This window comes from Echiichthys vipera (genome assembly GCF_963691815.1).
Source record: "Echiichthys vipera genome assembly, chromosome: 10".
In the NCBI taxonomy this organism is placed as follows: domain Eukaryota; kingdom Metazoa; phylum Chordata; class Actinopteri; order Perciformes; family Trachinidae; genus Echiichthys; species Echiichthys vipera.
The window spans coordinates 29,924,095-29,945,332 of record NC_139835.1 but is presented as its reverse complement, the minus strand read 5'-3'; the positions used below and the strand labels follow the sequence as shown (position 1 = coordinate 29,945,332).

Genomic DNA, 21,238 nt, shown 5'->3' with positions numbered 1-21,238 from the left:
AGAGCTGATTCGTGGTGAACTCTGGTATAATTTCAGCACCCTTCGGTGTCCCAACAACTGACGTTTTGAAACGCAACCCTGTACCTGAAATTTGTCTTAGATTTGGTGGCGTTATTGGACACTGTAGCAGAATCAGGAGGTGAACTTTTACAGCTGCTGATTGGTGTGTATTGTATGCACAAAAGTAGTGAAGTGCGTGGTAATCACTGCTCCTACCTTTCTTGACTCCCCCCGGTGCTTGGACGGGTCCCTTGGTTTCATCTAATATAGAAGTATAATTTTAGAAAGTTGTTCATTAGGCCATGGACAGCAATTCCACGTTTTGAAAGACATTCAGAAACAATAAATATTCTAAAAGAGTACATGGAGGACACACGTGATAACGTTTTAAATGAGATGGAAAGTGGTCAAGTATGACATGATTTAGTTGGACGACATGAGGAATTGTGTCGTGAATAAATACAACGGGCTAAAGTGCACTGTCCAAGGACAAATGTGGCATGCTTTTGTTGAATTATACAAAACAGGACACACAACATGTGCAACATCACAGCGAAGGACTATCCTCCTGCGTCAGGTCATACCGACCCGGACAAGACAGCAGTTCAAACACACAAGTGGGGGGTTAGAAAGTCAGAATTTGCATTGATGAAGTTAAAAAGATGGAAAGGACTTCAGAAAATCCAACAAAGAGGGTGTTTCAATCATAGCCCTTCAAATACCTCTACCTGTTTCAGGAGCTATCTTTTCTACAACGACTGGTTTTTCTTCTTCCACAACCTTCTTGGCTGGTTCTTCGGCCTTGGTGACAGGCTTTGGCTTGGCCACTTCAAGTATAAAAAAGAAGGAATTGAAGTATTACAAAGTAAACACACTGTCTTTGTAAATACCCACAAGATTTACGGTCGGATACCTGGCTTTGTTTCTTCTTGTGGAGTTATTTTCTTCTCTAACGTCTTGGTTTTGTCAGTGACTTCAGGCTTTTTGGCAGCTTCTTGAACCTTTACAGCAGCCTTTGGTTTGCTCTCTTCAAGTACAAGATACATGAAGAGTTTAACAGAGAGCTCTTCACAAACACTAAATTCTAGATCTGAGAGCTTGACACCAAGAAGAACCAACGTTCATCTTACTACTCAATGTTCAAAACCACATTGTCTGAATACTTTTCTTTAAAATAGTGCTTCAGGATAAAGTTTCAAGAGTTTTCAAGAGTCACGTTTGCTCAAGAGTGACATTCTTTTACGAATGCCTTCCGAAAACTCACACAGAGACACACAAACGTATATAAATAACAAAACACATTGAAAAGAGAAGTTAGGTACCTTCTTGAGGAGCTGCTGGCTTAATGAGTGCTTCTTTGACTTGTGGTGGAGACTCCTTCTCCTTCACAGGAACTTGAAAATGAAGTTATATGACAATCAGAACCACACTAAGACTGATGGGGTGAGCACTGAACCATGCAAAGATAAACCACACAAAGAGAACAAAGAAGATCCACAATGAAAACATAGACAATTGGAACTGGACTGAGTTTGAAGATGGAAGAAATTTCCATGAAATTTCCACAAAACATCTCACCTCGTCCGTGCAAAACACTTTTCTCCCGATACGCACAGTGAAACATAACAGACACAACACAGAATTAGAAAGAATGAAGTGCAAAACCCAATATGGAACTGTGATGGTTTAGATATCAGGTGATAAGAAACCAAGAAAGACCGTCTCAGTCGACAGCACAACGGTCCAAGAACACAGTTTGTGGCCAAACACAATGGGTGGTATGACATGATATCCTCCTGGGACGACAAAGAAGGTATGAATCTAATAAATCCTGAGGAGGGTGATTACGAGGTGCACAACGATGTTTGGTGCTCAGAGCAAAAACACGTGCTCGGTGACACAAAACATTTTTCCCTCTATACCTCTGGAAGACTCTTGAAGGGTGACATGTTCTTTCCCTTCTGGGTCCAAAGACAAAACCCTGGTTTCTTTGATGGACTGAAGCCCTTGAGCTTCTCCCTCCAGTCTGCTCATGGGTTCGATTTCCTGGGGAGGGACGTATTGGACGTCTGCCTTCGGACAAGACTGCTCGTCTTGTGATTCCCATTTACTGTCGGCGCGTTCCCCGTATTCTGAAGAGCCTGTGGTCGTTCTCTCATCCCTCTTTGGTTTGGTTTTATCTGTTACTGAGGGTTCTCTGACATTCAAAGGTAGCACGTCAAGATCAACTTTGGATTCTGTCGTTGGAGGTTTGTATTTTTCAAAACTCCTCACTTCATCAGCGACCTCTTGATACACTCCCTCACTTGTTTTAGTGGGTTTAACTAAATGATCTCCTTTGATTTGTTCTTGTTTAACGGCTTTTATCTCTGTGCTTTCTCTCTCACGAAACTCTTTGATGATTTTGTCTTTCCCTATCGTTTCTGTCTTCACTTGCTTTGGTTTAGCCGACTTCGGTTGTCTTTCCAAAGCATACGGCTCAATTAATGAATCTTTTGGTGTTGCCTCCAACAGTGATGTAACTAAGGGTCGTCTTTCAACTGGTTCCTGTCTTACTTTTATTCCTTTTACAGATGTTATTTCAGCTTGGTCCCCCCCTACGGTGATTGCTTTTGGACATTCGTCTTCCTTTTTAGAGTCCTGTTCAGCTGACGTAGTCCTAATTTCGTCATTTGTTGTGAGTCTGTCTTTGAGAATTTCTCTTTTGCTATGTTCTTCTGGTCCATCATCTGCTATAAGTGATTGTTTAGATGTCAAATCAGTAGCAGGTGTTACTACAACTTTTCTTTCACTGAGTTCCAGCTTTGATTTTGTTCCTTCAATAGGACTAACTGTAGGTATTTTATCTTTAACTGAGACTATCTTTGACTGAATTTCTTCTACTGTAACATCAGATATATCACCCTCAGGGAGAGTCTGTTTTAGAGTATCTCCTATACCTTCTTCAGTTCTGGTGCGTCTGTCTGAAGTCTCTTGACCCTGAAGTAATCCTTTAGCAGTGGACTCTGCTCTGATTGTTTCAACTGGAGTAACTTTGCTAGTTTTACCAAGTATTTCATACTTTGACTTGCTCTCTTGCACTTTGACCTCTTCAGTTTGATCTAACTTCTGTCTGCTATCGATTGTGGATCCGTCTTCCTTTGAAGTAACATACTCTGACTTGTAAGCCTCTGTTTTTTGTGATGTAACATCCTTTACTAGATGGACAGGGGACGTATACATTTGTGGAGTGTCTAATATGATATCTTGTTCTTTCATAATTAATGATTTTGCACATACAACATCCATTACAGGTGTCCTTGAAGCTTTTCGTTCCACTTGTTCCTGCTTAGATTCTACGTTTGGAGAAACACTGAGAAAAACATCCTTAACTGTGTCTGTTTTGGACCGAATGCCTTCAACTGTAACCTGGCCTTGAGAATCGTGTTTCTTTGAAATATCGTAACTAACTTCCTCCTGTTTTGGTGGATGTTCTCTGACAACTACTTCTTCTGCCAGTGTTCCTTGAGTCTTTCGTTGAGTAACAGTTGACACTTGTTGAGGTTGTTCCTGTATTGTTGTTATTCTGTCAACTGCAAATGCAATTTTGTCAGTTTTCAATTGACTTGCGACGTCTTTTAACTGAGTATCTTTATCTCTAATCTCTTGTCCATCCACAGGTTCCTTCGCGGACTCCTCACCCAGTTCATAAACGTCCCCTTTCCTTGATGCGATGTCTTTTACAAGTTTGTCAGTTGTAATAAATCTTTGCAGTGTGTCTAATTTAACATCTCCATCTTTAACTATCAGATGCTTTTCAGCTGCCACGTCCATCACAGGTGCCGCTGAAATTGTTCTTTCTACTTGTTCCTGTTTTGGTTCTGTTAAATCTAACGGAGTAGCGCTGTCAAATTCATCTTTAACAGTTACTGTCTTGGACTGCACAGCTTCAATTAAAGGTTTTGTAACTTTATCCGACTTATGTCCTTTCTCTTTTAGGGATTTTGACGTCTTTGACTGGATGTCTTTAACCTCTGTGTCGGGTACAGCTTCCTTTGTTTCAGTTTGCTTCTGTCTCTTTTGTATCTTTTCAGCTGGAAGAACTGTTGTTGTTTTATCAATTAGTGCAAGTTTCTCTGGAGCCTCTTGCTCAACCAAAGATCGTTGATATGTAACTTCTGGTTCAGATGCAACTAAGGCCTTTATTTCCGTTTGTTCCTGTCTCTCAGGCAATTCCTCTCTAATGGGAGAAACCTTTTCTGTTTGATCCTGAACTAAGTCTACTTTGGACATGATTTCTTCAACTGTAATGTCTTTTGTGTCCCTCGATGACTCCTTTGTCTCTAAAGAAATGTCATCCAACTTATAAACGTTCTCTTTTCTTGATGCAATATCTTTGACTAGCTCGTCCGGCGTGAAATACCTTCGGAGAGTGTCTGATTGAGCATCTCCTTCTGTCACTATCAGAGATCTTTCGGACGCAATCTCCATCGCAGGTGCCACGGAAAACTTTCTTTCGACTTGTTCCTGTTTTGTTTCTGGGACTTCAAATGGGGAAACGCTGCCGTATTCATCTTTAACTGCGACCATCTCGGACTGAACCTCCTCAAGGGACGTTTTTGTTCTTTGGTCTTTCTCTTTTAGGGATTTCTTTGTCTGGACATCTTGAATTATAATCTTTGATGGTTTTTCAGACTTCTGCCCTGTTTCAGTTGCTCTTAAAATGTGATCTGACTCATCTGTTGTCTTGAAACCATCTTTTTCCATCTGTGCGTCTGTTTTTGCTTCCTCCATTTCAGGAGAAACAGCTGCCTTAGTTTCTTTTAGCGTCTGTCTGGTTTCCAACTCTTCAGCTGGAAGAGCTGTGATGGTTTTGTCCATTATTGGACGTTTTTCTACCAAAGTGTTTTGATTTGATACTTCTGAGACCTTCCTTTTAACTTCAGTTTTCTCTGGTTTATCTTTAACTTTGTCTTCTTTTGTTTTGGTTTCTTCAACTGTGATGTGTTTAAAAGGATCTGGTATAGCATCTCCGTCTTTTACTCTCTGAGACTTTTCAGATGCAACGTCCATCGCAGGCGCCACTGAAAGCTTTCTTTTAACTTCCTGTTGTGTTTCTGTAACTTCCAATGGAGTCACTCTACCATATTCATTGTTAACTGTAACTGTCCTGGACTTGATTACTTCAGCTGTTCGTTCTTCACATGGTTTGTCTGTAACTGATTCCTTACTTTCAATTTGTTCCTTCCTCATTGGTTTTGTCTTTACAGTTAGAGTTTCACCTTCAATCTCTTCAGCTTTAATCTTGTGAGTTTTTACTAATTTATTGTCTTTTTCTTGAGAAATGTCACCCGGCGTCTTCTCTTTTACTTTCATCTCAGCTTTAACATCTGCCTTTGTTTCAGTTTGTTCCTGCATCGTTTTAATCTCAGTTCTTTCACTTCCAGGATATTTTTCTGCAGCTTCAGACTTTGCAAATGCTGCTTCAGGCTCAGGTGCCTCAGATGTTCTACTTTTAATTTGTTCCTGTCTTTTTAGGGTCTTCTTTTCAATGGGAGCAACATTATCTGATGCACTTTTAATTGGGACTAAGTTGGAGCTGATTCCTTCAACTGCAATCTCTTTTTCTTTCCTTACAACAACGTCTTTGACCACATCATCAGATGAGATCATCTGTTGTGGAATTTCTGTTTTAGTATCTTTATCTTGTATTGTTAGATGTTTTTCAGCTGCCTCCTTCATTACAGGTACCGCTGAAGTAATTCTTTCAACTTGTTCCTGTTTTACTTTTTCTGCGTCAACAGGTGTAACACTACCGTACTCATCTGTACCTGTGACTGGCCTGGCTTGGACTTCTTCATCTGTAATCTTTTTGATTATGATTGGCTTTGGTTGTACATCTTTTTTATGCAAAACAGGTTCTGATGGATCATCTTTGGCTGTTTCTTTAGGCTCAGTTTCTTTTGCAGGCTCTGACGTCTGCAACTGCTCCTGTTTGATGAGTTGTGTTTGGTCTTTTTTGTCTTTAATCGACTTCACTGACTGACGTTCTTCATCTATTTTATCTCCAGTTTTTGGTAACTTCTGTACTCTCTTTGGTAACTTCTGTAATCTCTTTATTTCTGGTGTTTCGTCCTCGACAGAGACTCCCAGAATTCCCTCACTTCCTGTTTTTTGAGTCCTAGCAAATGTCTGAGTATCTTGCTCCACCGCAGGCTCATCTAAGACTTTTCTTTTAATTTGTTGTTCCAGAGTTTTTGGTCTCCCATCTTCACTGGTAGAAATAGTCCCTGGCACATGTTTTACCTTATCGGCTACTGTAAATTCAGTTTCTCTGATTTCTGCAAGTTGTTCAGGAGCTCCTTCCAGTTTTTCAGTTTGATCCTGTTCTGATTCTGTGTCTTTAAGTGGAGTAACTTTAAAGGTTTTGTCTTTAACTGTGCTGACCTTAAGTTGCTCTTGTTCAACTATAATCCTTTGAGGTTTCTGTTGTGACTCTGGTGGAGATACTGATTTACTCTCTCCTCTATCAATTTCCTCATCAAACGCTGCAAACTCTGTGACAATTTCTTTAGTTTTTGCATGTTTGCCAGGTGTGCCGTCTCTAACGGGAGTCACTTTTTGGGGTTTATCCTTAACTGTAACCAACTTTGATGGGATTTGTTCCTCTGTAGCCTTTTTAGTTTCTAGTATCTGGTTTCCTTTTTCCTTCAGGGACATTGATTCTTTTTTAGAGATACCTTCTGCAAATTCAGCTTCTCTGAGTTTCTCAGGAGCTCCTTCTAGTTCTTTAGAAGTTTCCTCCTTTAAAGATGTGATTGAAACCTTTCTTTCAGTTTGATCCTGTTCTGATTTTGTGTCTTTAAGTGGAGTAACTTTAAAGGTTTTGCCTTTAACTGTGTTGACCTTTACCTGGTCTGGTTCAACCATAATCCCTTGAGGTCTTGTAAGTTTGTGTTGTGGTTCTTGCGGAGATACTGATTTACTCTCTTCTCTATCAACTTCCTCATCAAACGCTGCAAACTCTGTGACAATTTCTTTAGTTTCTGCATGTTTGCCAGGTGTGACGTCTCTAATGGGAGTCACTTTTTGAGGTTTATCTTTAACTCTAACCAACTTTGATGGGATTTGTTCCTCTGTAGCCTGGTTTCCTTTTTCCTTCAGGGACATTGACTCTTTTTTAGAAATACCTTCTGAAACATGTTTGACCTTATCCGCTTCTGCAAATTCAGTGTCTCTGAGTTTCTCAGGAGCTTCTTCCAGTTCTTTAGAAGTTTCCTCCTTTAAAGATGTAATTGAAACCTTTCTTTCAGTTTGATCCTGGTTTGATTTTGTGTCTTTAAGTGGAGTAACTTTAAAGGTTTTGCCTTTAACTGTGTTGACCTTTACCTGGTCTGGTTCAACCATAATCCCTTGAGGTCTCGTAAGTTTGTGTTGTGGTTCTTGCGGAGATACTGATTTACTCTCTCCTCTATCAACTTCCTCATCAAACGCTGCAAACTCTGTGACAATTTCTTTAGTTTTTGCATGTTTGCCAGGTGTGCCGTCTCTAATGGGAGTCACTTTTTGAGGTTTATCCTTAACTGTAACCAACTTTGATGGGATTTGTTCCTCTGTAGCCTGGTTTCCTTTTTCCTTCAGGGACATTGACTCTTTTTTAGAGATACCTTCTGAAACATGTTTTAACTTATCAGCTTCTGCAAATTCAGTTTTCTCTGAAGGAGCTCCTTCTAGTTCTTTAGAAGTTTCCTCCTTTAAAGATGTAATCGAAACCTTTCTTTCAGTTTGATCCTGTTCTGATTCTGTGTCTTTAAGTGGAGTAACTTTAAAGGTTTTATCTTTGACTGTGCTGACCTTTAGCTGGTCTGGTTCAACCATAATCCCTTGAGGTCTCGTAAGTTTGTGTTGTGGTTCTTGCGGAGATACTGATTTACTCTCTCCTCTATCAACTTCCTCATCAAACGCTGCAAACTCAGTGACAAATTCTTCAGTCTTTAAATGTTTTTCAGGTGCACCATCTTTAATGGGAGTCACTTTCTCAGATGTATCCTGAAGTGTGACGGGTTTCGGTTGGCTTTGTTTGGTTGCAACCCCTTTATTTTTAGCCAACTTCTTTACTCTCTCTTTCGGGGATATTGATGTTTCAGAAGGTATTTCTCCAAAGGAATCGGTTTCCCTGTCAACTTCTGCAAAATCAGATTCTTTGACTATTTCAGGAGCTTCTTCAAGTTCTTCAGAAGTTTCCATTATTGAAGGTGAAACTGAAACCTTTCTTTCCATCTGTCCCTGTGTTGGTTTTGTCTCTTTGGGAGCAGCAACTTTAAAAGTTTCATGTTTAACTGTGCTCACCTTTAGCTGATCTGGTTCAACTATAATCCCTTGAGGTTTCTGTCGCGGTTCTTGTGGAGATACTAACTCACTCTCTGTCGTACATATTTCAGTTGTTTTGTCCATCACAGGCACATCTGAGCTTTTACTTCCTGGTTTCTTTTGTTTCATGAGATTATCTTTAGTAGTTTTATCTGCAGTTTCGTCAGTTTTACGTAATATTTTCGGTCTTTGTTTTGCACCTGGAGAAGTGACCTCTGATTCAGTAATGTCCTCTTTACTTGATGCAGTTTCTTTAAATTCTGTTTGTTTGGAAACATGTTCTGCGATCAGTGATTCCTCTGGTTTTATCTCGTCTACCTCTACAACTGGGGGCCGTCTTTGAGTTTCTTCGGTCAGTTTGTCTTTAACCACAGTAACGCTCGACTGTATTGACTCAGCGGCTTCTTCAGGTTCAGATAATTTCTGTATTTTTCCTGTCAGTGTTTCTTCAAACGTTCCTTCTGTTAAATCTGAAACCGATGCTTTTCTTTCAGGCTGTTCCCTTTCTTCAGTTTTGGATGGTTTTAGCCTTTTCTCTTTTGGTAAAACGTCAGATTGTTCTTTCTTAATTTGCTTATGCACCTTGGTGATTTTGACTCTCTCAGGTCTTTCTGCTGGGGATGGTTTTATCTTTGCGGAGATGACGTCTTTTTCTACAATCTCGTGTACATCTTCTGCTGTTTCGGCTATTTTTTCTGCAGTATCTCCGGCTATGAGTAATTCTTTACGAGTTGATTCGATCACTGGAGTGACCCAAGGTGTTCTTTCAATTAGTTCTTGTTCTGTAACTTCCTTTACTTTAATAGGAATGACAGTTTCATCTTTAATATTCGCTGACTGGACGTTGTCAGCTTTACCTTTGACTGGCTTCTGCTGTCTCGGTGTCTTAGCAATGGCCTCTTTCTCCTCAGTCCAAGGCTTTCTTAAAACCTCTGTCTTTGTCTTTGTTTTATGCTCTTCAATGGGAATAAAACTGTCTATAACCTTGTCAATTTGTTTTTTTCTGACGTCTGACTGAACCTCAACTGAAACATCTTCAGATTTCAGTGGAATTTCTTCTATTTGAGACATTTCTAACAAACTAGATGTTTGATCTTGACTTGTGACTTGTTTTGACTGAACTTCTTTAACCGCAGGAGTAGCCGATGCTTCTCTTTCAGGTAGTTTCTGTTTTGTTTTTATCTTTTTAGCTGGAGAAACGTGTGTATCTTCAGTTGTAACCGTCTCTGGTCGGTGTTTCCTTTGAATGTCTCCTATTTTAACAGCTTTTTCTTGACGACCAGCGTCTTCTGCTTTGGTGGTATCTTGGTCTGGGGTGTAATGCTCTACCATTTGTTTAGGTACTCCATCTGAGGATCGTTTTTCAGTTACTTCCTGTCTTGGTTTCGGACTAACGTGGACATCTACTGCCTTGAATTGGTCCTCATCCTCAACTGCTGTCTGTCGTCTCACTTTCTGAGCGACATCTTTCTTCAGAGTCCTGCTCTTTGATAAGATTGCAGGTGTTTTAATGGTGTTATCAATTAGGGTATCTCTCTCTGACAGTGATTCTGGATGTTTGACTTCTATCTCAGGAGAAACTGAGGTCTCTCTGTCAGGTTTCATCTCCGTTGTTCCTTCCATTGGACTGATTTTGACCAGTTTGTCTTTAAGTGTCACTACTTTTGACAAAATGGATTCAGGCAGAAGCTTGATGGTTGACTTCTCTTTAGTTAACATTAACTCCTTTCCTTCCCTTGTTCCACGTTCTTCCTGTTTCATGTCTTTTTCTTTGACTGGCCTCAAATCAAATTCTACCTCTTCTGCATTTTCTACAGCACGTTCGTTTTGTTTGGACGGTCGAACTTTCCCTTTAGAAACCACCTTTGGTTTCGGTAATTTGTCAGTTTCTACACCTTCTCTAACGTGTTTATCACCTTCAATGAATGTTTCAGAAGTGTCATCCTCCAGTAAATCTTTATCTGGGACGTCTTTAGTCTGGGTCTCTGGTTTTTCGTCTGTTTTAAGTTTCATAGCAAAGACTTTACCTTTAGACGGTGCAGACTGGATTTCTTCAATCTTATTTTCAGCCTTATGAGAAATGTTTCCCATAGGTTTCACCTTTGTTTCACTGTCTCTGGAGTGTGAATCTATGTCTAGTCCGGCAGACTGTGGTGTTGCATACAGCTTCTCTATTGGTTTAAAACGTTCTGAAGAATCAGTTTTTGGTGTCTCGGAGGTTGTTGTAGTCTTGAGAATGGCTTTTTCTAAAGGCTTACTGTCTGTTGTACTGGATAACTCGGGTTTTCTAACCTTTAGTCCCTGTTTGATTATAACGTCCTTCTGTTCATGTTCTGTTTCAAACGTTACCTGTTGTGGTTGAGTCACCTGTTGTTGACCGGAAACACCTTTGACTGAAATTTCTGGCAGTTTCTCATTGTCTTTTAGTTCTTTACTCATTGTTGGGGAATCTGTTTTTTGGGTAGAAAACTCTTTTTGTTTGGTAGGCTCATCCTGAACGGACAAAACCTCTTTTACCCTCTTAGATTCACTTCCTGTCTTGATGAGCTTCTCTTTAGCTTTTGGGGTGACTCTTGTTTTAAGAGCCTGTGTCTTTAAACCATCAGTAACAGATACATCACCACTTATTTCAGGTTCCTCCATTGGACTTAAAACACCTTCTAGCTGCAAAGATTTAACACTTTCACCCATACTTTCTTCTTCATCCTTGTGATACTCTTCAGCTTCAAACTCTTGCAAAGTGTCTACAGAGGAATCTTCCTCTGGTTTGAAATCCACCTGAGCTCCTGCTCTTTTCTCAGCCTTTGAAAGATCGGCGTTGGCTGCTCGAGGATGGAAGATTTTAAGAGGTGTGAAGAGAAAGCACCATGTAGCGGTGCCAAGAGATTAGGAAAAGAAATCAACACAGACACAAACACATTTGGAGTTAAAGGAGACAAATGCAGACATCATAAGAAAGTCGTAGGAGCCGACAGGAAAACGTGGTGTACCTCTCTCTGCTCGTTTTCCTTTTATCTCGATTTGTGTTTCAGGAGACGGCGTGGCAGGAAGGGTTGTGGGAATCGTCTCGGCCTCGACTTCTGGTAAGAATAATTGGTTTAACGCAAGAGATTAACATTGAAGAGAAGACTCAAAAACACAAAGGGAGGAAAAAAGAACCCCTTTAACACGATGCAAAAACAACGTAGAGTAAAATGATGACCATGGGAAACACACGGAACAAGGACGTGTTGTATTAGGAGACATTTAGAAATGAGGTGAAATGAGACAAACGGAGGCTGAAATGACGACCCCTGGTGGTGGGGTCAAGATTTTGGATGTAACTGCACCCAAACATGGAGTCGTATAAAAGAGTTAAAGATGAAAATGATCATGATGTTAGAGTTTCTATCTGTACCTCTTGGAGCTGTTTGCGGGGAAATCCTTCTCTTCTCTGGTTTTGAAGGTTTTGTCTGAACCGTATTGTCCGTTAAAAGACTTGTTTCTTCTTTTGTCTTTTCAGTATCGACTCTCTGAGGAGTCGCGTCTCTGGCTTCCTCTTTCTTCTTGTATTCTGCTTCGGTGACAAACTCAGTCGCCTGTTTGATCACTTTTGGCTTTTCACGCTCGATATCTGTTACTGACTCTTGCGGTTTCACCTCGGGGGTCGACTCTTCTTTAAGTTTTGGTTTATCCTCAACTTTCTCCTTCTTTGTTTCAATGATCTCCTCAGATTTGATCTTCCTCTCTTGTTGCTTCACTGACACTTTTCCCGGTGGACTAATCTTATCTTTTTTGGAGCCGGGAACGACCGCTGGCTTAATTTGAGTTTCCTCCTTTCTAATTGTTTCTACAACTTCCACTTGAGTGGAACCAACCTTTGTTGGTTTGTCTTTAACTGTGACTTCTCTCTGCTGGATTGTAATTTCTCTAATTTTATCACTTTTACTGTATTTGTCTTCTGGCATATCCGATATTACGTCAACATCGTGATCGATCAATTCCTCGTAGGTGACCTCTGAAAACGCCTTTCCTCCAGTATCCAGCTTTCTTGTTTCTGTGCTGATAATAACTGTTTTAGTTTCATGGGATGGGACCTTTTCTTTCACTGACTCGATTTCTTTGACTGTAGTTGTTTTCTCAGTTTTTCTGACTTCCTGTTTTCTCTCCTTGCTTTCTGCTTTAATGCTTATCCCTCTCGCCTTTTTGAGTGTAACACTATCTTCTGTTTTAGGGACGTCCCTCTTGTCTGGTGGCTGTGTCACTAACGCACTGTCTTTCCTCTCATCTGTAATTTCGTCTGTTGGCGACTCGACCGTCCTGATAAAAATCTCTTCTTCGATAGTCTCTCTCGTAGGTCTTTCCATTGCGACCGCTCTATCTTTGTCGGATTCAGAGTCCTGGACTACGACAATGGTTTCTTGTGTTTTCGGGACTCTGTGTTTAGTCAACTTGGTTTCTTTCCTCTTTGAAGAGTCAGTAACAGATATCTCGCCTCTAAGTTCAGACTTTTTATCTTCTGCCTTTTCTGTTGTACTTAAGACGTCTACTTCTGATAACGACACTATCGTCTCGCCCAGACGAGCCACGTCGTCCTCGTAGAGCACTTCGGCTTGTTCTTCCACCACTCCTCGGTGTTCCCACACCTCCTCTGTGGGTGACGCTTTCTCCGTCACATAATAAACTTCCTGTGTCTTCTGAGCGCTTTTTCTACGCTCGATCTTGACAAGACTTGTCATTGCTGGAAGTTTTAAGAGGTGTTGAAGAAGAGGCGTCATGCAGCGGCGCCAAGAGGTGATAACAAAACACAAAGACAAGCATCAGTGTTAGAAAGAGACACCACAGAGATTAATCTAATGGCTAATGCTTTAGGTGATAATCCACCTGTTGTGTATTATCATCAAGAGTTAAAGATTAAGATGTGGTTAAAGTACTCCATCGTGTTTTTTAGATGGCCGGTACCTTTTTCTGGAGGAGAGACCTTTTTCTCTTGTTCAACCTCAGGAGGCAGAATCTTCTTAATCTTCTTAGTTTCTATTTCTTTTAAACAACAAATCCAGGTTTAATCCAAGACGGTGCGTGAGATCGTAGATCATTTTAAAAGAAGAGAATTCAGACGTTTAACAAACAAACATATAGAAATAAAGAGAAAACATGAAATAACACAAAACGCAACAAGAAATAAGGACCTCAAAGAGGAAAGTGAGATGTTACGAAGAAGTGGCAACAGTTCAGTTTGTTATCAGTTTACTGACAGTGTGACTTTATCCAAGAGTATAAACACTTATAACGTCTGCTGTAGTCTCAATGAAAGGTAATGTTCATTGTTCTGTGCAGTCAGTAAGCTAATGCTCGTTATTTTGCGTAATGTAAAAGTGATTGTAACATGTTTCCTGGTGTGTATTCAACAAATTTCTTAATTCTATACAAAGTAGCATTGCAGAAATTAAGTTTTATTTTGTTGTTATTAAGTTAAAAAGTGAGCTATGAGCCAAGTTGTTTCATGCTTGCTCTGTTAAAGTTCATAATACAAAATATTTTCATCTTAAAAGAGCAAACTTCAGGTCTCACAAGCTTTTTCTTGAGCCTCTTGTTCACTTAATGTTTAGTAAAAATATATCATTGTGATTTGGAGACATCTTACTTCTGCACGTCATTAGTGGATCTGATAAATTTGTCTTTAATTGTGGTATAATTATTTGCATTTTGCACACTGAACTAAAACCAACAACGTTTTTGTTTAGTTCAGATGTGCTGCCATGTAGTTACTGTAACTGGACTGTTGCCGATGGTTCACGTGCATGAGAAGACACAAAGAAAGACATAAAGAGTTGAGGTCTGCCTCGGCTGTACCTTTAAGAAGAGTTTCTTCTACCTCCCGTGTAGGTTTAGCTTCAGGCACCTTCTCAGGTGGTTTATCTACAGAGATCCTCTCTGTTGGTTTCATAGACACCCTTTCAGGTTTTACTTCCTCGTGTGGCTTCTTCTCAGGAGTCCTCTCTTCTTCAGCCACCTTCTGAGGAACCTTTACAGGCTTCCTCTCAACAGGAGCCTCCTCAGGCACCTTTTCCTCAGGTGCTTTTTCAGGAACCCTCTTTGGAATTTCCTCCACTTTTTTCTCAGGTGCTAGCACCTTCTCTGGGACCCTCTCGGGGGTCTTTTCCTTGACCTCGGCTCTCCCTGGAGGCCGTCTCACAGGAACTGCTTCAGGTATTTTATCAGGTAGCCTCTCAGGTTCAACTACCTCATCAAACAGCTTCTGAGGTACTCTTTCAGGCACCTCTTCAGGTATGAGTTTAGGTTTGGGCTTCACCGCTTTAAGAGGGTTTGACACAAAGACATGCACAAGACATGACTATGAAGAATTGAAACATGTGCTGGCGCACAAATAAAACATTAAACACAACAGGAGTTACCTTACTCAAATTATCCTAAAATCAAAATGTCCTGAAGAGATGCTAGTTGTGTAGTGAGGACGGCACCAGAGAAAAGATCATAGAGGAACCAAAATCAATGGGAATCATCAACTTGGGACCATAAAATCTGGTGCCAGACCTACTGGTCCCAATATATTTGGTATGAATATAATATAATTTAAGCATATCATTGTTATTTGAGTAAAATTACCCTGCTTGGACAACAAACACAACAAAGTCTAGGCTTGTTACTGAGGAGAGATCAGGAAGCAGGAACGTTAAAGTACCTTTCTCTTTCTTTGTCGGCTCTTCTTTGGGAGGAACAACAGCCTCTTGTGGTTTCTTGGCTGCTTTTGGAGGCTCGGGAATTTTTTCCTCCACAGGAACTTTAAAGAGTATCATTCATAGACATTAGAAGCCTTTCAATCAATGAAGTCAAGCTGAAGAGTGTTGTTAAAGATGGACAAACACTCTATCGAGTGCAAGACAAGACAAACTCAAGTGAAAGTGACAAACACAACATGCAGCCCCATCCTAACGTCACGCTAACATCACAGTAACTAGGACGTTAGACGTTAAGACAAACCACAGAAGCCGAAAAAGATGAATGTAAGAGTTTTGGTTTTAGTGTGAGGAGTTACGGTGGAGATGAAGGATCAATAAGCATAGAAAATCACTCCAGGTGAGTTAAAGTGGCACGGTGGAGTTAAGAAGATTAAGAAAAACTCCAGAGCCGCATCTCAATCAAAGACGCCGTATACCTTTCTTCTGAGGTTCCTTTGGTGCGGGTGTTGGCTCTGGTTTGGTCTTTGGAGGTTGTGGTTTTGGCACTCTCACTTCAGGTTCAGCTTTTTTCACTGCAGGTTCAGGTTTGGGGACCACTGCGGGTTCGGGGACCACTGCAGGTTCGGGTTTTCGGACCACTGCGGGTTCGGGGACCACTGCAGGTTCTGGTTTGCGGACCACTGCGGGTTCTGGTTTTGGAGCTGGAGCTTCTGGTTTAGTGACGGCAGGTTCTGGCTTCGTTACAAGAGGCTCAGGTTTACGGACTTCTGGTTTTCGAGCCTCTGGTTCTGGCTTTCTTACCGCTGGTTCGGGCTTGATCTTTGCCGGCTCTGGTTTTGCAGCCTCTTCGGGGACTTAAAGCAACATTAAGTTTAGATACGAGCAAAGACATCGAAGACACACAGAAAGTCAAAGATCCGCTTCCACACTTGAAGCTAAGCAAACACAATTTAGACATCTTAATACTCAAGACGGAGAAACATACACACAGTTACACTTAACATCCAAACAAAGCAGGAAATACCTTTGGATGGTGGTGTTACCGGCTTCTTCACTGGCACCGGCTTCGCCTCAGGCTCGACCTTAGCCGCAGGTTTGGCTTCTGGTTCTGCCTTGGGAGCTGGCGCGGGCTTAAGCTTCGGTTCTGGTTCTGCTATGGGAGCTGGTGCGGGCTTGGTCTTCGGTTCAGGTTCTCCTTTCGGTTTGGGCTTTAGTTCAGGCTCAGGCTTAGCCGCAGGCGCCACTTTTTTGGGCTCAGCTGGCACCTGAGGCTTGAACTCATCTTCAGGTAGGTAACACAGACATTAGCTAACATTAGCATGAAGTCATGGTAGAATCTAAGAGTTATCAAGAGGCGTTTGAAAGAGTGACACTCAACGAGGAAGACACACTGGTGAAGAGGGAAAACTACACAAAAGATCAACTGCAGAGCACCAACAGCAAGATTAAAGACGGACACTAAGAGGTGAGAAGCTACGTAGCGGTGAGCACAAAGAAGCCACTACTGAGGATGTTTGATAAGATGTTAAAAACAACAAGTACCTTTCTTTGGCACTCCAGGCTTCTCTGCAGGCAGCGAGGGAACAGCAGCAGGCTTCTTAACCTCCTCTGGTTCTTTTAAGATACATTCAAACACATGATCAACCAGTAAGTCAAAGAAAACCAAATGACGAGGACTCAAGGACTTGAGCCACGTCATAACAGAATATTCAAACATAAGGACAGTGTCATCAGCAAAGATGGAAGATATTCAGTAGAGAGATGTTAGAAATCACACATCTCTACCTTTGGCAGCAGCAACTTTCTTCTTCTCTGGGACTGAAACTGCAGAAACCTTTTCCTCCACTGGCTTTTTGGCCTCTGGTACTTCAATAATACAATAAAATGAAGTGAAATCTCACAACGTAAAAACGTATAACACAGACAAAGTTACATAAAAATACAAAGGAACCATTTAAAAAAGTGTCAAAGAGCTATGCATCAGAGGTATGTTGGTACCTTTTGGTGGTGATGGCTCCTTCACAGCTGGTGTTGGCCTCTCTTCGGGCTTTTTCTCAGCTTTGGGAACTTAAAAGACACCAGTTGTGTTAACAACACAAGAAAAGACGCTGTGCATTTGCAGGTGAAGCAGAGAAGCACAGCAGAAGATAATAAGACCAAAAAGCAACTACAGTAGAAAATGTCATGAGTAGCAAAGGAGCAAAAATAAAAGTAAGAGAGGAAAAGGAATAAAAACCAGAGCCGAACGAGACAAAACAGTCAAAGATTTTAGTAGAGGAGACGGACAAATAAGTTTGCATTTTGTGCACAAAGAGGCGCTGAGCTGCAGCAGGAAGACGTTCAGGGGTTTGGTACCTTTCGTTGGGACTTCCTCTCTCATTTCAACTTTCTTGGTCTCCACTTTCTCCTCAATGGCGACTCTGGCAGCTAATGGAGACAAAGGAGAACACAGTAAAACATCCAAAAATCATCATCACGATCATTAAATATCAACGTTTTGAAGTCCATGTGACTTAAAAGATGAATTAACAGACGGATGATGAACAAAGTTGTAATTGTTAAATCAATCGTATGATGAAGTTTCCAGTATTTAGGTGTTAAATGTGTAAAACACCTTAAGTTATGGACAGAAACCTTATCTAATGTGTTGCTTGGTGTATGTGGTGTAATATAAGAGAGTCAGAAATAATGCACATGGTAACCAGTAAACCAATTAGACGTCAAATTCAGCGCAAAGCAAAATAAATGACAGATTATCTACACCAGGGGTGTCAAAGTCAAAAACATCAGAGGTCCAAAAAAACAAATTAGCTACGAGCCGAGGGCCGGACAGGTTCAATGTTTATTAAAACATATTAAAATGATGCATTTAACCTGTTGAACCAAGACCTAACACAGTGTACTGTAGTTTATTACATAATTAAATTAATAACCCAATATTTTTGTATGACTTTAGTTATATAAAGGAAACATTTTCAACAGGCAAACAGCAAAAAATAAAATGTCCTTCAAAATAAAACATGTTCCTTAATATCAAGATAAAGACGCACAGCTTTGTGAACATGAGCTTCAAACACCCTGTGCTCATCGTCCACCTGACGTTTAGCCGTTTTTGGGGGGGGAGGGGTTGCTGAAAGTTGACATCTGCCCTGAATGCTGATGAATAATGAACTTGCGGCGCTGCAGTGAGTTCGCGGGCTACCGTTGCATTGTGGGTAATGTAGTTTTGGTGCATGAAAAACACCAGCAGGCGGCTGTGGCGTGCGGGCCGGTTCTAATACTAATCAAATATCATCCCAGGGGCCGAGATGATTCATTCGCGGGCCGGATCTGGCCTTGACTTTGACACCCATGATCTACACCCATGCTTTAGAGGTGAAACGTTTAAGGAGGTAAGCTGAAGCCAAAAACCACCAGATTGACTTCAGACTGCAGTTAAGGAACAAAGAGAGGTTATTAAGGGCGGTAAAGATACAGATTACAAGACGAACAACGAACAAAAGAACGTAATAGACAGGAAGTAGAAGAGGTTAAAGACATAAATATCAGACATAGAGACCCATTAAGAGAGAGAGAGCCATGGTTAAGAGCGGCTCAAACACACACACAGGTATTAACACACGGATAACCGACGCCCTTCCCGTGTGTTACTGTGATCTGATACCTTTGGCCTTGGACACCTGTTGTGTTACCGTCTCTTCTGTCCAGCTCTCAAACTCGACTGAAGGCGTGACAACCACAACAAAAGTGACAGAAGACAACAAACGTGAGGAATGTTTGTGCACGGAAACACTCAGGACGTCATTTCAGAGTTGGACAAAGTCGTCGTCTGGTCGTCTCAAATATTCTTTAGTGAGATGGGACTTGAACAATTTGGCTAAACTTTCACTTTTACGGGTTTACGGACAACTGCAGGTTCAGGTTTACGGACCACTGCTGGTTCTGGTTTTGGAGCTGGAGCTTCTGGTTTAGTGACGGCAGGTTCTGGCTTTGTTACGAGAGGCTCAGGTTGACAAAGTCGTCGTCTGGTCGTCTCAAATATTCTTTAGTTCACTCAGAAATGAGATGTGACTTCAACAATCTGGCTAAACTTTCACTTTTACAGGTTTACAAGTACACCCCCTGATTTTATGGATGGGTGACTGAACCGGAGCACAGGGGCCCCTGAGCCAGAGACTCTGTTTGAAGTGACTGCTAACCTTTCTTATTCCTGTGCTCTCTCATAATCTGTCGACGTAAACCAACAATTTTTTACCTCAAATCACTGTTTTGAAAGTCAAATTTTTCAGGATCAGGACACAAATCTTTAAAGAGAAGCTAAACAACCAAACTCAGATCTCAAGTTTAGCCTGGGCAGCTTTAAACCAATGCAGTGACTTTGATTTTCAACCAGACAGAAGACTTTGACTGTGAAACGACGACACATGTGCGAGTTAGTGAGTGTGTGATGGAGAGATGGAAGATGGGATGAACGTTAAGAGTGAAAAAAGAAGAACATCCTCAAAAGTGGGACACCAACAAACCAACAAACACACAAACATGTAAAATAATCGGGATTCTTTCATATTAAATCAGTCAAACGACGCGATGATGATGATGTTATGATGAAGATTAGACGCAGATTTGGGTAAATTCATATTCTGAGACACTTTTAATTGAGCTTAAATAAACCTGAAAATATATAAACTGCTCATTTGTTTCCTGATTTCTTCTTTTTTCAGATGAGTCCACGTCTAAGTTATCGATTGGTCCGTCCACGTTTGCAAGGAGAATAATTTCAGTCATTAACTAACGGATTAATCATCTTACTTCTTAATGTCTAAGATAGAAATATATAGAAATACATAAAGGTCTCATCTGATCTCATCTTCAGCCTCTTATCCGGGGTCGGGTCTCAGGGGCAGCAGCTCCAGCAGGGGACCCCAAACTTCCCTTTCCCGGGCCACATTAACCAGCTCTAACTGGGGGATCCTGAGGCGTTCCCAGGCCAGTGTGGAGATCTTATCTCTCCACCTGGTCCTGGGTCTTCCCCGAGGCCTCCTCCCAGCTGGACGTGCCTGGAACACCTCCCTAGGGAGGCGCCCAGGGTTCATCCTTACCAGATGATCCTGAACCACCTCAACTGGCTCCTTTCAACGCAAAGGAGCAGCGGCTCTACTCCGAGTTCCTCACGGATGCTGAACTTCTCCCCCTCTCTCTAAGGGAGACTCCAGACCCCCTCCTGAGAAAACACATTTCAGACGCTTGGACCCACGACCTGGTTCTTTGGGTCCTGACCCAGCTTTCATGACCACAGGTGAGGGTAGGAACCAGGACTTAGCGGTAGATCCAGAGCTTTGTCTTCCTCAGCTCTCTTTTCGTCACAACGGTGCGGTAGAGCGACTGCAGCTCCGCCCCCGCTGCTCCGATTCTCCGGCCAAACTCACGCTCCATCGTCCCCTCACTCGTGAACAAGATCCCGAGGTACTTGAACTCCTTCACTTGGGGTCAGGACTCATTCACTACCTTCCTCCTTTCTGTTATAAGGTTATATATATATTTCAGGTAGATTTATATACACTTTCTTTGGTTTTTCCCAGATCTGCTCAGATGGTTTGACGGTGATTAGGGATGAAGTGTGAGCGAAAAAGAAGAAATACAACATGTTGTACCTCTCTGCTCCACCTCTTCTTCAAAGTGATATGAATATTCAGCCGATTCTTCAGAAAACAAAACAAAGACAGAAGAGTTTTCTATTTACGATGAGAAATATGGATTAGTTAGATCGTCAGTGAAGGATAACCGCGGTAAAGAAGTTATTAAAGGTGAGTTTAGTGTTATAAGTCTCGTTGGGACGGAGGATGTGAGCAGATGAAGCGTTAAAAACACAGTAAATACCTCTTTGCTCTTCTTCATAATGATAGAATTCAGCAGATTCTTTAAAAGACAAACAAAAAACAACGTGATGTTTCATTACGATGTTCAATTTGGGGCAAAATATTTATTGTTTTTGTCACAAAATCATCGTTTAACCGTCCTGTTCACCTCAAATTCTACGAACACCGTTTATTCTTGGGGTCAATTAAACAGTAGCAATTTAAACATCTGGAAGATTGGTTGTCTGTCTCTGTTCTTCTCAATGTGTCCTGTGATAGACTGGCGTCCTGTCCAGGGTGGACCCCGCCTCACGCCCGATGTCAGCTGGGATCGGCCTCTTGTCCGTGTCGGGG

The 21,238-nt window shown here is 41.4% G+C and overlaps 1 protein-coding gene across 1 annotated transcript in view; it reads right to left on the bottom strand.

Annotated features, from left to right (window-relative positions):
• ttn.2 (titin, tandem duplicate 2) overlaps nucleotides 1-21,238 on the bottom strand; it is a 225,914-nt gene that overhangs the window by 113,618 nt on the left and 91,058 nt on the right. The window contains exons 82-95 of the mRNA XM_083921112.1: nucleotides 20,907-20,945; nucleotides 20,681-20,728; nucleotides 18,694-18,750; nucleotides 17,385-17,456; nucleotides 17,028-17,096; nucleotides 16,815-16,895; nucleotides 16,572-16,643; nucleotides 16,054-16,311; nucleotides 15,506-15,883; nucleotides 15,032-15,130; nucleotides 1,323-1,394; nucleotides 914-1,027; nucleotides 729-827; nucleotides 217-261 (exon numbers count right to left, since the gene is read on the bottom strand). Coding sequence (XP_083777238.1) covers nucleotides 217-261; nucleotides 729-827; nucleotides 914-1,027; nucleotides 1,323-1,394; nucleotides 15,032-15,130; nucleotides 15,506-15,883; nucleotides 16,054-16,311; nucleotides 16,572-16,643; nucleotides 16,815-16,895; nucleotides 17,028-17,096; nucleotides 17,385-17,456; nucleotides 18,694-18,750; nucleotides 20,681-20,728; nucleotides 20,907-20,945 — 1,503 coding nt within the window. The remainder of the gene's footprint in view (nucleotides 1-216; nucleotides 262-728; nucleotides 828-913; nucleotides 1,028-1,322; nucleotides 1,395-15,031; nucleotides 15,131-15,505; nucleotides 15,884-16,053; nucleotides 16,312-16,571; nucleotides 16,644-16,814; nucleotides 16,896-17,027; nucleotides 17,097-17,384; nucleotides 17,457-18,693; nucleotides 18,751-20,680; nucleotides 20,729-20,906; nucleotides 20,946-21,238) is intronic.